This window comes from Grampus griseus, assembly GCF_964374135.1.
Source record: "Grampus griseus genome assembly, chromosome: 8".
Taxonomy (NCBI): domain Eukaryota; kingdom Metazoa; phylum Chordata; class Mammalia; order Artiodactyla; family Delphinidae; genus Grampus; species Grampus griseus.
The window spans coordinates 101,189,031-101,207,426 of NC_139002.1; the positions used below are offsets into that span (position 1 = coordinate 101,189,031).

Below are 18,396 nucleotides of genomic sequence, written 5' to 3' on the forward strand. Positions count from 1 at the left end.
TAGGTCCTCTTTTGATTTTATTAGAGGAAAGAAGTAGAAATCACTTGATATAGAAAATTTTTTCTGTATCACCAAATAAGACTTTAAACTGTTTCTTTGAGGTCCAGGGATTTCTAAACGCAGAGTCAAGGCTCTGTGTTAAGATTCTGGTGGATGATGCAGAAACCTACTGTCTTTGGTAAATTGGAACAAGAGGGATTATGAAAGGGGAGGTGGGACATATGTTCATCAGTTGCAAGACCTAAAGAATCTCTGGGATTTCCAACCTCAGCCAAAAGGACACGAGTGACCAGAGCATCCCGCTGAAGACATGAGTCCCCAGAGTCCCTGTGTGTCTTGGGATAAATAATATCTATCTCCACCCACCACCTTCCTATACCCTTGTTCCTATAGTCAGTACTAAGAATATTAAAACCACAATAAGAGTCACTTAGAACTCGCCATAAAACAATAAAGTGATTGAAAAAGGAATGGTCTCTTCTTAACTGAGAGAAATCCCAATGGAACCAGAGTCAAATTCTGAAGCACAATTTGTTAGCATTTAGGATAAATAAACATTCCTCATAGGCAAAGTCAGGTAGACTCAGTTTGTTATTTGACTTTGGGAGAGAGGTGATTTACTTTGTTTGACTTAGTACTTATATTCTTTTCCTTTTTGTTACTTAAGTGTCATAGCTACTTTTACTGCCAGATACTGTGCTGGACATTTTTTTCCTGTATTATTTATCCTAAGACAAATCCCATGAAGTAGGCAGGATTATGTCACCTTATTTTACAGAGGGGGAAACTGAGGCTGGGAGGGTGAGCACCTTGCTGGTGTCCCCACAGGTAGAAAGTGCCAGAGCTGGGCTTGAACCTGGGACCAAAGTCGGGTTCCTCCCCTCAACCCAATAAGTGAGTACGTGCTAATTTTGAGACATTCAAACAGCGCTTTAGAATTTAAAATAAGCCCACAGCTGCCATATTAGGATTCTAATGGGGGCTGCACTGAATTTGTAGAGTAGTGTGAGAGCAGTTGACATCATTAAATGCTTTCATGTTTCCTTGAAAGTAAGGTGGGTGCGTCCATTTACTTAGACCCCTTTCCTGGCTACAACTAGAAACAAAATTATGAAGTGAGAAAGCTCACCAGTGAAGGCAACATACAATAAAGGTAGGAAACCATCCACACACAAGGCTAGTAGGGAGGTTACAAGACAGAAGTAGTAAAATCATCTGTGTCCGCAATAAGCCCGTTAAGGGATACGCAAAACAATTAGATGCAAAATATGACGTCAAAAGCAGTCATTGTAATGGGAGGAGAGTACAGATGCAGGGTTTTTAAAATCCATTTGAAATTAGGAGATCAGCAACTTAAAACAATCATATATATATTATATGTGTGTGTGTGTGTGTGTGTGTGTGTGTGTGTGTAGAGTGCTATACAAAAACCTCATGGTAGACCCCCTTTTTTATCCAGGAGTAAAGTTTCATGATGTTATCCTTAAAGGTTTATATATTTCTAATTAAATATATTTCAATATTTTTTTTGTTGCTATCGTTACCTTCGTCCATTTATCATTATTTCCATTAGGTTATGTACTGGTAACAGCTGGTTTATCGATTGTGCTTGATGTTTATATGCTGATCTTGTATTCAGCTAACTTGATGAATTCTAATGAGTCCTAATAGTGTTTTCAATAGATTGCCTTTAATTCCCCGATAGTTGATCAGCTGTCTATAAGTGATGACTGATTCCTTGATTTTTCTTTCTCCATGGAATTTTTCCCCTTGTTTGAGGAGGATATTTTAACAACATATGTCCCTCCTTTTTTGAAAGTAGACTTTTATTTTTTACAGCAGTTTTAGATCCGCAGCAAAATTGAGCAGAAAGTTCCCATATAGTCCCTCCCCCACACGGGCACAGGCTTCCCAACTATCTACAGCTCTCATCAGATAGTTCATTTGTTCCACTGATGAACCTACATTTGCAATAGGGAAGAACAAATCTGACTCCATATTGGATCTGTTTCTTTTACTTTAACCTCTGTATTCTATTGCTTTTTGCTGTAAGTTAATCACTAAAGAGATGTGCCTACAAGCTTAAATTACACATCATGGCCCATCCCTGGGAACACAGCCTCCCACGCAATGAGAATTAAGCTAAAATACCTTTGTTTAGCTCACAGGAAACCTCCTGACAAAGCCTACCTGTGAATGACTCCTGCGAGGAAGAAATTAACACACCCCCTCTGGAGTCTGACTGGAACCAGGAAATGTTTGACTTTACCCCCCACCCCTTTTAGTATAAAAGAAGCCTGAGTTCTGACTCAGGGATGATGGTTCTTTGGGACACAAGTCCACCATCTTCTCGGTCTGCTGGCTTTCCTAATAAAGGTGTCGTGCCTTGCCCCAGCAACCTGTCTCTCAATTTATTGGCTTACTGGGCAGCAAGCAGTATGAGCTTGGACTTGGTAACACACTGACACATCATTATCACCCCAAATCCATAGTTCAGTGTTCATTCTTGGTGTTGTACGTTCTATGGGGTTCGACAGATGTATAATACTAATTATCCTCATTATGGTACCATGTGTAATAGTCTCACTGCCCTGAAAATCACCTGTGCCATGTGTACTCATCTCTTCCTCCTTTATTTTTTCTTTTTTTTTGCGGTATGCGGGCCTCTCACTGTTGTGGCCTCTCCCGCTGCGGAGCACAGGCTCCGGACGCGCAGGCTCAGCGGCCATGGCTCACGGGCCCAGCCGCTCCGCGGCATGTGGGATCTTCCCAGACCTGGGCACGAACCCGTGTCCCCTACATCGGCAGGCGGACTCTCAACCACTGCGCCACCAGGGAAGCCCTCTCTTCCTCCTTCTTAACCTGTGGAAACCACTGATCTTTTTACTGTCTCCACAGTTTTACCTTTTACAGGATATCATATAGTGGGGACCATACAGCATGCATCCTTTTCCAGGTGGGCTTCTTTCACTTAGTGATATGTATTTAGATTCCTCCGTGTCTTTTCAAGGTTTGATAGCTCGTTTCTTTTTAGTACTGAACAACAGTCCGTTGTCTGATGTGCCATGGTTTATTTATCCACTCACTTAGTTAAAAATCTAGATTGCTTCCAAGTTGGGCAACTATGAATAAAGCAGGTACAAACATCCTTGTGTGGTTTTCATGTGGACATAGGCTGTCAACTCTTTGGGGTAAATAGCAGAGAGCCTAATTGCGGGCTTACATGGTGAGAGTATGTTTCGTTTTTAAGAGACTCACAAAGCGCCTTTGAAGGTGGCTGTACTGTTTTGCATTCCCACTGAATGAGAATTTCTGGTGCTTACATCCATGCCGGTGTTTGCTGTTGTTAATATATAATCTTGTCTAAAAAACAGAAGAAGGAAAAAAGAATTAAAGAGAGACAGATGAAGGAACTACAGTGAGGAGTCTTCGACTAGAAAAATTTATTTGATCAGAAACTGAGGTGCAAGGGGCAACTGAGATGGAAATTAACTTGCATCCACCTCCAGTCCATCTGACATGTCACCGCTACTAGACATCCAACCTGGAAGTACCACTTTCTTTACAATGCACAGATCACCAGTGCTGGAGGTGGACTTTCTGGCTTTGAAAATGTACAATTTTGAGCAAGTTTCTTGCTTTCTATACTCGGCTGCCTCAACTATACAATGGAAATTGTAATAGTTTATAGCTTATACATTTGTAGCAAGGATTAAATATAATAAATTGTTTCTACAGTGTCTGGCCATAGTTAGCAATCAAATGTTGCTACTCTTTCTATTACCACCATTGTTATTAGCTGCAGATATGTTTGCAATCCAAGAGCATGTATGGAAGGTGACAACTGTATGTTTCCGGCAAAGAATGTCTGCTGTTCCTCTTCTCTGGGCCAGGCACTGTTCTAAGCAAGGAAGAGAAAACCAGATATTGCCCTTGCAATTATGGAGCTAAAGTCCAACGGGGCTCGCATCCATTAACTGAGTTTACTTTTGTAAACCACAACCTCGTCATTGCTGCCAAAGATGCTCATGGTACCAGCCCAGCCATAAAAGAGAACACTGACCAAGTCATTGGGAGTGAGGGACCAATTCCCCAAGGATGGGAAGGCTGAACTGAAATAGAGAGCCAGCTAGGCAAGGAGGAAGGCAGACATGAGAAAGGATAAGCTATGAGCTGAAAAAACCCTGAGCCGGTGGGAAAAGCTTTTGGAGTAATAAAAATATGTGGACACAGTCCTCTTTGAGAGATACCCGTCCTCGTAACGGAATATACTTGCACCAGCGCAAGCTCTGTTCAGCAGAATTCCTCACAGCTCCAAGTGCTGTAAGAGAGATTTGACTGCATCCTTGGGTCCATGGGTCTACAGACTCAGAAACCATGAGCTGTGCTTGCTTCTCCATCTAGTTCAGAGAGGAAGTGAATCTAGGTTTCCTTCTAGTTCTGAAAATTGGTGATTACGTGGCTTTCGTCAGTGCTCTAAACTAGGAAGAGCCTATGACATGTCTTTTGACAAAAAGGACAAGAAAATAGTAGTCAGCTTTTATTGAGAGTTAAGTTTGTGTCAGACTGGTAAATTTTACACACAAACACACACAATTTATTCATCATATAAAACCTATGGTGTGGCACTTTTATTAGCCATCTTTTACAAATGAGAAAACTGCATTAACTTACATAAAGAGAGTAACTGTCGTACGATCTGAGACTGCAAACAATATGAACCCAGGTCTCCATGGTTCTCATTACTGTGCCCGCCGCTCCCTGGGGACGGAGGGGGAGCTGGCCGCAGGACCTCCCCAGCATCCTGTGGGATTGAGGGGAGCACTACTGCTGCCCCCTGGTTGGGACTTACCAAACCCTGCCAATGTGCTCACTGATAACGCAGTTCATAAATGTGTCCCTCGTTAGTAAAGGACCTTCTCGGTGGTTCCCGGTCCTGCTGCCCCACAGAGTCACTAGTGGAGTTTAAATAGTCCAAGTGTCTGGGATTTACCTCAGATCTATTGAGTCAAAATCTCCAGAAAGGGGAGCGTGGAGAATCTGTATTTTTTTAAAAGCTCCCGAGTGATTTGATTGCACAAGCAAGACAGCAAACCTCTGGCCAGAACTCTCAAATATACTTTAACATCAGTGGATAATTTGTGATTTTAAAAAAGCTTCTCGGGCTTCCCTGGTGGCGCAGTGGTTGGGGGTCCGCCTGCCGGTGCAGGGGACCCGGGTTCGTGCCCCGGTCCGGGAGGATCCCACGTGCCGCGGAGCGGCTGGGCCCGTGAGCCGTGGCCGCTGAGCCTGCGCGTCCGGAGCCTGTGCTCCGCGACGGGAGAGGCCACAACAGTGAGAGGCCCGTGTACCGCAAAAAAATAAAAAATAAAATAAAAAAGCTTCTCCCTCACACAGAGCAATATAAACAAAGAGGAACAAAGGGTGTTGCTCGCCACCCAGTCCTACAAGGATTAAGTCACTGAGGAAATCAGAACAATAACAGGATACGCTGTGCTTTGGAGAAGCAGTCTCCTCAGACAGAGACATCTCGGGAAGAATTTTAAGGAACCCAGGTTCCTGCATCTTCCCATACACACACACACACAAATACCAAACCATTAACTGAGATATCTGATCCGTGTGACCACGCGTCATCTCTTACCGAGATGTATGCTTGCCTGCACGTATTCCACAGCCCCAAATCATATATGTATACTGGCTTCTCCCCCGCCTCTTCAGAGTGGTTCTCTCAGAGCTCCTGAGAGGCTAGTGTCCTCATAAGGTCCCCCAATAAAACCCAAACTCACAGCTCTTATGTTGTGCGTTTTTCCTTCAGTCAACAGCAGAATGGCAAGAGAGTGGGGCTGTGCTATCGTTGGGAGTCTGTTCCCAGAGAGCTCACAAGCCAGCAAGGAAAGAAGAAGAGAAGCCCACAGTTAGAATCCTGTGTAATGAGTTCCACACCAGTGTGCACACAGGGTAACAGCAAAGGGACTCAAGGAAGGCGACCCTGGATGGAATGACTTCTGAACTTAATCTTGAGAGGACTGGGGGATGGGGAGTGAGGAAGAGAAGGGGGTTCCAGGTGGAGGAAACACGGAGCAGCATAATTGCTGCTAGGGAGTGGTGAGAATGACGTGTCTGGGAGCTGCAGGTAGTGCCGTGTGTCTGCACAAACGTCGGGCCTGGGGCAGAGTGCTACCAGATGCCTGGAAGAAGGAACCAGAGTTCCATCTGTCAAGCTGGAAGCACCTAGAATAGGCCCGTGAACGTCCAACAAGCAGATGTGGCGCTATCAAGAGAGCCCTGGGCTGGAGACAGGGCTTTAGTGATCATAAAAATTGTAGGTGAAGCCATGAGTGTGGTTTAAATTACCAAGCTCATGAAGAGAGAAGAGAATTGACTGTCAGAAAAGTCTAGACAAACAGAAGGAAGGGAAGCCACCAAGGAGACTTATAAAATAAGGGCAGAGGGCTTCCCTGGTGGCGCAGTGGTTGAGAATCTGCCTGCTAATGCGGGGGACACGGGTTCGAGCCCTGGTCTGGGAGGATCCCACATGGCGCGGAGCAGCTGGGCCCGTGAGCCACAACTACTGAGCCTGCGCGTCTGGAGCCTGTGCTCCGCAACAAGAGAGGCCGCGATAGTGAGAGGCCCGCGCACCGCGATGAAGAGTGGCCCCCGCTCGCCACAACTAGAGAAAGCCCTTGCACAGAAACGATGACCCAACACAGCAAAAATAAATTAATTAATTAGTAAACTCCTACCCACAACATCTTCTTTAAATAAATAAATAAGGGCAGAGACACAAGAGGGGTCACAGTGGAAAGGAGGGGTGAAGTACTATCTGCAGAGTCAAGCAAGATAGGGCGTGAAAAGGGCTCAATAGACGTGACCGCTTGGAATCCAGCCTGTGGCTTCTGTCTCCTCTGAAACAGGAAGTGAACATGTCTGCTGAGAGAGAGGACAGGGATTCTCATGCAGGTGTGAGTTCAGGTTGTAATCTGGCTAACTAACCAAGGCCACATCACAAAGGCTTCAGCTCCTCTGCCTTCCTTCCTACAGGATCTGGCGGTGGGGTTTCCACTGAGCGTTACTCCTTCCGTTGACTAATGTGGAGGTTGCTTCAGACACACCAGAATTCCAGAGTGAGGGTCACACCTAACACTGACCCTGCAGCATCTGGAGATGGTGTTCTAATCCTCCCGGGTGCAAGATCACAGGAGGTAAGGAAGAGGGGGTTTCGAGGACAGATATGAAATGCAAGGTAAGAATGAAAAACTGTCTTTTAAACTTAGTGGTTGAGTAGACACTGTCAACCTTGGAGAGAAGAGTTCCAGTGGTCGACTGTGGCAGTGGCTGGAATGCGTGGAGTGCGTGGAGGAGTGAGTGGGTGACGGAATGGGGCAGAAGGAGAGAACATCGTTGGCAAATTCTCTGGACTTCAGCAAGGCGTTGCCTTTAGAGATTGTTACTATAACTTCTGGGTCCCCCCACAATGACGGACATCGGGATAATATAAAATCATGAATTTGGGCACAAAGCCTCATTGCCCAAGCATAATATAGGCCAGTGTTAAACTCCCACTGGACCATAGAGCTACGGAGAGTGTCCGCTGGTTTGAGGCATCTCCAGCCCTCACAGTTCCCACTGAAAGTTGATGGTTCTGGCTTACAAGTCAGGGGCGTGTGAGTTTAAGGGAATCTGCTCATGGGATCTGCCCAACCCTGGGTAAACTTGACAAAGGAAATGATTAACAGAATTGCCTGCAGCAGCGATGACAGAATCCAAAACCAAAATGGAAATACAGGATGCCTTGTCTGGGACACTTAGACATCTACCCGGAGGCTTGGCAGTTAGCCTGGATGTAGGAGGATGGGAACCTGGGACTTTGTCGTTGACACCCTAGTTGCTGTTGCATCCCCCTATCAACCCTTTCCCAAAGGCATCACGATGTCCTTGGTCATTGTACATTGATGGAAGGTAGCTGAGTTCCATCAGACAAAGAGGATGAGCTCTGTTAACAAAAATAAAACAACAGTAATGTTGATTATAAACAGCAGCTCTGGGTCTGCAGGCATCCTCTTCTCCACCCAAAGGACAGAACCCGACATCAGCAGCAGAGATGAAACCCAGGATAACCAGAAACAGGACTTCAGCAAGCAGCAGGAAAGGCTGTGCCAGGGTTGATCAAGCAAACCAGACAAACCCAGACAATCGCATTTGTGTAAAATAACAATAGTCAACATTTTATTCTAGTCCACATTTCACACAATACTCTCATAAACATCATTTCTTTCCATTGATCGATGGCAAGGAACATATTCTGAAGTGGCTCCTGGAAGAGAATGGTTTGGATTTATTTGAGCAGAGGGAGGGCAACAGTCCAGCTCAGAAGAAACCAGTAAGGTTGCCAGGATTGCCCTAAGCAGACACACACTACGGGATTTCAGTGTGGGCCCTTGACCTTGTAATGCACAGGAATGGAAAACTCAGGCTTCGTTTTAAGATTTTCCTGCTCTACATTAATGGGAATCTAATGACAATCTCATTGAGATATTTGCTATCTACATACCATCTCTCGTTGGCTATGCCATCAGCACTGCCTGCTCAACATGGCAAAGGAGAAAATCCTCCTCTCTTACTCTTACTATATTTCTGAATAGGATAATAAGCATAGAAGAAATTAAAAGGTGTCAGTCATCTGCCTCAGGGTCAGCAAACTTTTCCCGTAAGGGGCCAGGTAGTAAATATTCTAGGCTTGATGGGACACACAGGTCTCTGCTGCAACTACTCAACTCGGCCATTGTAACATGAAAACAGTCTGTAACAAATGAGCATGGTCATCTCCCAATAAATCTTTATTTAAGGACACTGAAATTTGATTTTCACGTAATCTCCAAGTGTCACAATGTATTATTCTTCTTTTGGAAATATCTGCACTCCCATGGTTCATTGCAGCATTATTCACAAGAGCCAAGATATGGAAACAACTTAAGTGCCCATCAGTGGACGAACGGATGAAGAAGATGTGGTATGTATGTATATACCACGGAATATTATTCAGTCATGAGAAAGGACATCCTGCCATTTGTGACAACGTGAATGGAGCTTGAGACATTACGCTAAGTGACATAAGTCAGACAGAGAAAAATTAATACTGTATGATATCCTCATATGCTAAATCTAAAAAAGCCAAACGTGTACAAACAGAAAGTAAAATGGTGGCTACCAGGGGATGGGGGGTGGGGTTATAAGACAGATGTTGTTTAAGGACACAGACTTGCAATAAGCCCTAGAGATCTAATGCACAGTATAATGAATACAGACAACAATATTATATTATAATCATCAGACCTGCTAAGAGACTAGAACTTAACCATTCCAACCACTAAAAAGAAATGATAATTATATGACATGACAGACATGCTAATTATTGCTACACTGGCGATCATATTACAACATATAAATGTATCAAATTAACCTGCTGTACACCTTAAATTTACACAATGTTATATGTCAGATATACTTCAATAAAAAAAGTTTTCCAAGATAAATAAATGAATAATATTATTCCTCCTTTGATTTTTTTCAATCATTTAAAAAATGTAAAATCTATTCTTAGCTTTCAGGCCATGCAAAAACAGGTGTAGGGCCAGATTTGACCCATGGGCCATGACTTCCTGACCCCTGATCTAACTCACTAAAAGCCCCCAGACCAGATGGATTTACTAAATAATTTTCATTAACCTGCAAGGATCAGATAATTTCTATGCCATTTGAACTGTTTCAGAGCGTAGGTCAAAATAATTAACATTTATTGAGCATTTAATGTGTCAAGAAATATATTAAGTTCATTATACCCACTATTTAAGCAGCTCTAAAGGTGGCTAATTATCATGACCGCCAAGTTCCAGATGAATAAATTGAGGCTCAGAGAAGGTAACCTGCCAAAGGTCACAAAACTAGTAAATGAAAGGACTGGGCTTTGAGACTGGATCCTGTCTCCAGAGCCCACGCTGTTGTTTGTGAGAGTGTTGAATCATCACACCTCCCCCTCCGAGTCCGGAATCAAGTGAAAAGTATACATGGGAGTAAAACAGCTCTCAAAAGATCAGCTCCATAAAGCTGAATTCTAGGCCAAAATGAACTTACCCAAGCTCAGGTGAACAGCTACCATCTACTGGCAACATCCCCTGGCCCGCCCCAGTGAGCTTAAAGACATGACAGTAGCAAAAAAGAAAAAAAGAGAAAGAAAACAACAACAAAAAATGATAAAAAAAATTTAAAGAGAGAAAGAAAGCAAAGAAAAAATAAAACAAGCAAAAAAACAAAGAAAGAAAGATATCACGGAAGCAGAAGCAGAGCAGTTATGTACACATGGGGGGGAATGGGAATGATAACACCCTTACCTACATTCCAGAGTGTTATAAGAAGTGCAGACAATTATACCCCAGAATACCCTCTGGGACAGGAAAGGAGCAGAGATGAGTAGCCTGCAAGCAGCCAGGTGCTGAGGGAGCCAAGGAGGGGTGCATAGCTTCACATACCCCATAATCCATTGCCCAGTTTCACAGCCAGTTCTCCTTGTGAGAAGGGGACAACCTCTCTCCTACAGGCAGGCGAAGAGTGGGTTATAAGCAGCTCCAATCCAAGCAATGTAGGGACCATAACGATCAGCTCAGTTATGTTTACAATTGCCAAGAGTTGTAACAATCTAAACAACCACCACTTGCTATACACTCACTGACACAGAATGGGGTCCAAGATGCATTACTGAGTGAGAAGAGGAAGTTACAGAACTCTACACAGAGCATGATCTTATCTGTATCAGAGTGGCTGCGGGTGGAGAAAGCTCCCACCAGTGGCCAACATTATAATCGCAAGTCCCCTACCAGGGGATCCTTAAGGGAACAGTGCCGGACCGTGGCCAGAGAGCTGTAACCGCGTCCTGTACCTCTGGACTGGAGTGGATGGCAGAAGCTGGCCTGGAGGACACCTGCTTAATTTCATCTACCCCTGGGAAGGGCAGTAAGAAATGATGCCTCTCTGAAAGAAGTCCTTTCAGCCTAGGCTGTAAATTCCCAGCCAAAGAGTGTCTCATTTATCCCATTAGAAAATGGCTGAGATTCAAACCCTGCTATCATCATGTTCCTCACCCTCCTTTATCAGCCACGGCACAAACGTTATTAATAAACTGCTTGGCAAAAAGCCTGCGACAAAGAGGGAGGGGGTGCCGGACACAATCGCTGCCCCTGGAGAACTACAGTCTAGGATGAGAAGATGATAGATAAAAAGATATTGATATTGACAAATTTAAAGCATAGGGTTAGTAATACATTAATAGAACAAACAGGATTTTATTTATGATTTACATCTTAGTTCTTTCCAAAAATATTTGAGTTACAGTATTAGAATGGAAGGAGGTGCTGAATCATTTAGGACAGAGAGATCCCAAGACTTGGAGATGGAAGGACAGTAATGCAAACACGAGTTACTGATCTCCAACTTTCAGAGTCAATCTATAGTCAAAGCACTTAACATATGACAAAGGAGGCAAGACTATACAATGGAGGGAAGACAGTCTCTTCAATAAATGGTGCTGGGAAAACTGGACAGCTACATGTAAAAAAATGAAATTAGAACACTCTTTAACACCATACACAAAAATAACCTCAAAATGGATTAAAGACCTAAATGTAAGACTGGACACTATAAAACTCTTAGAGGAAAACATAGGCAGAACACTCTCTGACATAAATTGCAGCAACATCTTTTTCGATCCGTCTCCCAGAGTAACGGAAATAAAAACAAAAATAAACAAATTGGACATAATTAAACTCAAAAGCTTTTGCACAGCAAAGGAAACCATAAACAAACCAAAAAGACAACCCACAGAATGGGAGAAAATATTTGCAAACGATGAGACTGACAAGGGATTAATCTCCAAAATTTACAAACAGCTCATGCAGCTTAATATCATGGAAACAAACAACCCAATCCAAAAATGGGCAGAAGACCTAAATAGACATTTCTCCAAAGACATACAGATGGCAAGGGGCACATGAAAAGATGTTCAACATCGTTAATTATTAGAGAAATGTAAATCAAAACTATAATACGATATCACCTCACACCAGTCAGAATGGCCATCATCAAAAAATCTACAAACAATAAATGCTGGAGAGAGTGTGGAGAAAAGGGAAGCCTCCTACACTGTTGGTGGGAATGTAAATTGGTATAGCCACTGTGGAGAACAGTATGGAGGTTCCTTAGAAAACTAAAAATAGAGTTACCTATTGTATGATCCTGCAATCCCACTCCTGGGCATATACCCAGAGAAAAACATGGTCCGAAAGGATACACACATACCCCCAATATTCACTGCAGCACTGTTTACAATAGCCAAGACACGGAAGCAACCTAAATGTCCATAAACAGAGCAATAGATAAAGAAAATGTGATATATACATATAGAATGGAATATTACTCAACCATTAAAAAAGAATGAAGTAGGGCTTCCCTGGTGGCGCAGTGGTTGAGAGTCCGCCTGCCGATGCAGGGCACACGGGTTCATGCCCTGGTCTGGGAAGATCCCACATGCTGCGGAGCGGCTGGGCCCGTGAGCCATGGCCGCTGAGCCTGCGCGTCCGGAGCCTGTGCTCCGCGACGGGAGAGGCCACAACGGTGAGAGGCCCGCGTACCGCAAAAAAAAAAAAAAAAAAGAATGAAATAATGCCATTTGCAGCAACTTGGATGGACCTAGAGATCATCATACTAAGTGAACTAAGTCAGAAAAGGCAAATATTATATGATCTCACTTACATGTGGAATCCGAAGTACAATACAAGTGAACTTATTTACAAAACAGAAACAGGCTCACCGACATGGAGAACAAATTTATGGTTACCAGAGGGGAAGGGGAGAGAGGGATAAATTAGGAGTATGGGATTAACAGACACAAAACAGATATGAATTAGATAAACAACAAGGTCCTACTGCATAGCACAGGAAACTATATCCAATATCTTGTAATAACCTATAATGGAAAAGAATCTGAAGAAGAATTTACATATATATGTATTATATATAGTGGAATCACTTTGCTGTACATCTGAAACTAGCATAATATTTTGAATCAACTATACTTCAATAAAAATAAAGTAAAATAAAGAAAACTTTTAAAGGGTTGCCTCCTGGCAGTAATGCCAGGGACTGGAGAAGGGGAGGGGGCAGGGGGACAGAAAACTATTACTTTTCACTTTAAATTCTTCTGTATCTTTTTTTTTTAACTGTACAGCGTGGAATAGATTTATGTGCCTTCTTTCCCTCTCCCGTATTTCTCTTTATAGCATGACTGCACTACCAATGAGACTTGCAGACCTCACATTTTTGGCTTTTGAGTTTAAAAACCACAGTCCAGATATAAAGAAAAACTATCTCTAGGAATCCAACCGCAGGCAGAATCTATCTGCACTCACACATTTCCCATCCTGACTGATTAAAAATCCTCTGGTCAGCAGGGAAGAGGAGAAAGCTAGATCTAAGATCTTCTAAGAACAATCACAGGACATGTTTACGTGGAGGTCCTAAAAACTGCCTCATGACCTGTTTCTCAACAAATTCACCTCCTGGAGTCAGGGGTACTCGAACTCCTAAATGAGTTCGGGAATCTCAGAATAGAGAGGTTTGAGTCCCATTTCCTGTATGAAGGTCCTGGGGGGGGCGGGCAGCAAGCCCCAAGACGTTTTTGTGTTTTGTTTTGTTTTTATTGGCTGTGCCAGTTCTCAGTTGTGGCACACAGGGTCTCACTGCTGCGTGTGGAATCTTCATTGCGGCATGCAGGATCTTTAGTTGTGGCATGCGGGACCTAGTTCCCGGAGCAGGGATCGAACCCAGGCTCCCTGCATTGGGAGCACAGAGTCTTAGCCACTGGACCACTAGGGAAGCCCCCCCCAAGACTTCTGCACACCCTAGAAGGGCTGGAGGGAGCTCACCGATTCCCACTCTGCCCCAGTGGGACCTGTGGGAAAGCCTTTTCCCCACGTGGCTGAGAGTGGTGGAGCTGGGGAGTTGCTACCCAGTGACCCTGGGAGGACCTAAAGCCATAGACAAGAGGATGAAACAGACACACTCTGGCCACTACGGCCAAAGACCAGGGGGGAGTTGGGTTGTCCACAGAGTGGCTGAGGTTAGAAGAGATGAAGGTTGTAAAGCAGTGCGCTGGTGGCGCCTCCTCGTGAACCTTCAGGAAATGTTAGTTGTTCCTTCCGTTTCTTCTTCCCTTCCTCCTTCCCTCCCTCTCCTTCAATCCCTTCCTCTGTCCAGCTAACTCGCCCCACCCTGCCCCGCCCACTTCCTCCTGCTCTGGTCCCACCTCCTCACTCTGCCCCTGGGAGCCCTCCCACTTCCTCTCCTCCTAGAAAACCAGGAGCCACTGTGTTTAGAATCACCTCCTTGGAGCTCTAGGCAACCTCTGACTTCAAATGGCGTTATCAGTCACACAAATTGGTCATCCCTCCCTTCCAAATCCTACTAAAATGATAACAGACGATGTTAAAAAGTATATTAGCCACAAGGACAGGGAGAAATGGAGAGAAGGTCCTGGCAGGTAAAAGAGGTCACTTTGGAAGATGGAAAGCAGACGGCAGATGAAAGGAAGTTACAATCTACCTAGAGGTGAATCAATTTACTCAGGTGAAGCCCTGAGAAGCTCCGTACTTGGAGCACAGGAATTACCAAAGGTGGGGGGACAGGGGTGACAGTAGCTTCAGGTTGTCTACCTAGTACCCTGTCACCCTTCTTTCCTTCCCAGAGAACTTGGTTTTATTCAGGGATACAGGGTGCCCTGTTAAAAATAAAAACTCCTGGGGCTTCTCTGGTGGCGCAGTGGTTGGGAGTCCGCCTGCCGATTCAGGGGACACGGGTTCGTGCCCCGGTCCGGGAAGATCCCACATGCCGCGGAGCGGCTGGGCCCGTGAGCCACGGCCGCTGAGCCTGCGCGTCTGGAGCCTATGCGTACAGCAGAAGAAAAAAAATAAATAAATAAAAATAAAAACTCCTTTTTGAATTAAATAAAGGTCATCTGAAAACAAACAAACAAAACTCCACCCTGAGGCTCTTGCCCCTAGGGGCAGCCATGGGACCCATTTCTGGCCAATGAAAAGTCCACTTGGGGACTTCTAAGGATGCTTTCTTGAGTTAAGGGGACAAACCTAGTAGGCATGAGCTTTCCCCTTTGCCCTTCCCCATTCCTCCTGCCCAGTAGTGATCAAAGTGCCCAGAAGGATGCCAGAAACAGGAAAGTCACATGCTGAGAACGGCAGGAAACGGGGTGCACCGCCGCTGCACCAGCCTGGATCACTCACACTAGATTTCGTGTTATACTCTTTTTAAAAATCAACACTTACCTTGCTAAACCACTTGGTCAGGTTTTGTTGGGGGCCTTTGAACCCAATCCGGAACCCAAGCAATTGTTGTTGGTTGAACATTATATACCGAGTTAAACAGCTACATCGCTTCTCTGATCCCACAGTCAGACAAAAAGCCCCTTCCTCCCCCTCCTCAGAGGCCAGAAGTTTAGTCTTTAAAGAATGAGTGTAGGGGAGAAGGAGGAGAGCCCCGGCGCGGCGCGGAGTGGGCGCTCCACGCGGACGCTGGGCCGGGCACCGGGCTGTGCGGAGAAGTGAGCGCGCTCCCCTGACCCCGTCCTCGCCACCCCAAGCCAGAAGGGGCGAGCGCCGCCTGGCGGCGTCGGCGTGCCCTCGGCCCGGCCGGCTCACCGCCGCCTACCCTCCCGTGCCCCTGCCCAGCTGCCGGGTCTGTGGTGGAAGCAGCCCCCTCCCAGGAGACGTGTCAACAGTTTTGGTGAAGAGCTTGGAAGATTTCTTAAGAAGAAATACGAAGGGCACTGGTATCCTGAAAAGCCACACGAAGGATCAGGGTTTAGATGTATACACGCAGGGGAGAAATGGACCCAGCGATTGAACAAGCCTCCAAAGAGAGTGGTTTGGGCACTGATGGGGTTCGTGGCAATCTACCGTAGGATCCTAGTGTTTGGATCGACCCATTTGAGGTTTCCTACCAAACTGGTGAAAAGGGACCAGTGAAGGTGTTTTATGTGGATGATAATAATGAAAATGGATGTGAGTTGGAAAAGGAGCTCAAAAACAGCTTTAACCCAGAGGCCCCGGTTTTTTGTTGTTGTTTTTGCGGTACGCGGGCCTCTCACTGTTGTGGCCTCTCCCGTTGCGGAGCACAGGCTCCAGATGCGCAGGCTCAGCGGCCATGGCTCACGGGCCCAGCCGCTCCGCGGCACGTGGGATCTTCCCAGACCAGGGCACGAACCCATGTCCCCTGCATCGGCAGGCGGCCTCTCAACCGCTGCGCCACCAGGGAAGCCCAGGTCCTGGTTTTTATGCCCACAAGTGACCCAGCCTCATCAGCGTCCAGCTCTCCATCTCCTCCCTTTGGTCACTCTGCTGCTGTAAGCCCTCCCTTCATGCCCCGGTCCACTCAGCCTTTAACCTTTACCACTGCCACTTTTGCTGCCACCAAGTTCGGCTCTACCAAAATAAAGAATAGTGGCCGAAGCAACAAGGTTGCACGTACTTCCCCTATCAACCTCGGCTTGAACGTGAATGACCTCTTGAAGCAGAAAGCCATCTCTTCCTCAGTGCACTCTCGGCATGGGCTGGGCCTGGGCAGCCAGCAGAAGCCACGGCCACAGCAACAGCCATCCCAGCCACCGCCGTCACCACCACCGCAGCAGCAGCAACAGCAGAAAACCTCCGCTCTTTCTCCTAACGCCAAGGAACTTATTTTTCCTAATATGCAGGGTCAAGGTAGTAGTACCAATAGAATGTTCCCAGGTGACAGCGCCCTTAACCTCAGTCCTCTCCAGTACAGTAATGCCTTTGATGTGTTTGTGGCCTATGGAGGCCTCCACGAGAAGTCTTTTGTAGATGGCTTGAATTTTAGCTTAAATAACATGCGGTATTCTAACCAGCCATTCCAGCCTGTTATGGCTAACTAAAAAAAAGAAAAGATGTATCGTACAAGTTAAAATGCTCAGGCCCAAGAAGGATTTTTTTTTTTATAACCTCCTTGAGATTTTTTTTTTAAGCTTATAGTAAGGATACATTCAAGCTTGGTTACAAAAGTAAAACATGCATCATTTTTCATTGCGAACCAAGCACAAAGTTATTTTATACTGACTGTGTATTTTAAAGTATACTCTCAGATATGGCCTCTTATAGTATTTAAGATATAGCAAGGACATGGCTGATTTTTTTCTTTTATAAAATATTGGCACTGGGCTTCCCTGGTGGCGCAGTGGTTGAGAGTCCGCCTGCCGATGCAGGGGACACGGGTTCGTGCCCCGGTCCGGGAGGATCCCACGTGCCGCGGAGCGGCTGGGCCCGTGAGCCATGGCCGCTGAGCCTGCGTGCCTGGAGCCTGTGCTCTGCAACAGGAGAGGCCACAACAGTGAGAGGCCCGTGTACCGCAAAAAAAAGAAAAAAAAAAATTGGCACTAATAAGTGGGTTTATTGGTCTCTTGTAATTGTATAATTTAATTTAGTACAAAGTTTGTAAAATATCAAATGTTATACATCTATTGTTTCTACGACATGGTATTGCATTTATATCTTTTTACTACAGGGATCTGTGACAGCAGCACCTTCATGTTGTATTTTTTTTACTGAAATTGTAAAATACCCATTTTAAAGACATCAACTATTCTAAATTGTGTACAGGATATTCCTTTAGTGGTGGAATTAAAATGTACGAATATTTGCTTTTTGAAAAAATGTATTTTCTGTTAAAGGTTTAAAGATTTTTGCTATATATTGTGGAAGAAAATGTAATCATAAATATTAATTTTGTACCTATATTGTGCAATAGTTGAAAATAACGGTATAAAAGTACTTTGAGTCAGGGTCTTACATGTTAAGAGGGACTGAAATAGTTCATATTAAGTATGTATTAAAATTCTTTAAAATTAAAAAAAAGAATGAGTATAGGGGGTGGAGTCAAGATGGCGGACTAGGAGGACGCAGAATTCACGTCTCCGCACAACTAGGGCACCTACCAGGCACTGGTGGGGGGCCACGGACACCTAAGGGGACGGGAGGAACCCCCAGCGACTGGGTAGGACGTGGGGTGTGGGGGGGAGTGAGGGGGGAGGAGAAGTGGAGGCAGGACGGGACCAGCACCCCTGAAGGGCGGCTGGGGGAGGGGAGGAGTTTATTCACCCAGGGGGACCCACCCACGGTTAGGGGTCCAGCGGTGACAGGGGAGACCCTGGGGGAGACCAAGAGGGGGTGGCGCAGAGGACAGGAAGGGAACATGGCAGTGCTTTCCCTGTCCACTTAGGCACCGGGGAGCCTCTTGGGCACCTGGGCCTAATCCTCTGCC

The 18,396-nt window shown here is 45.3% G+C and overlaps 1 protein-coding gene and 1 long non-coding RNA gene across 2 annotated transcripts in view; one reads left to right on the forward strand and one right to left on the reverse strand.

The window, feature by feature from the left end:
* Nucleotides 1–18,396, reverse strand: part of LOC309826787 — a 28,180-nt gene that overhangs the window by 9,609 nt on the left and 175 nt on the right. The window lies entirely within an intron of this gene.
* On the forward strand, nt 16,397–17,014 carry LOC309826032 (protein Tob1-like; the record flags this gene model as incomplete). Its single annotated transcript, XM_082659975.1, has 1 exon — nt 16,397–17,014. The coding sequence occupies one exon, from the start codon at nt 16,397–16,399 to the stop codon at nt 17,012–17,014; it is 618 nt and encodes a 205-aa protein (XP_082516101.1).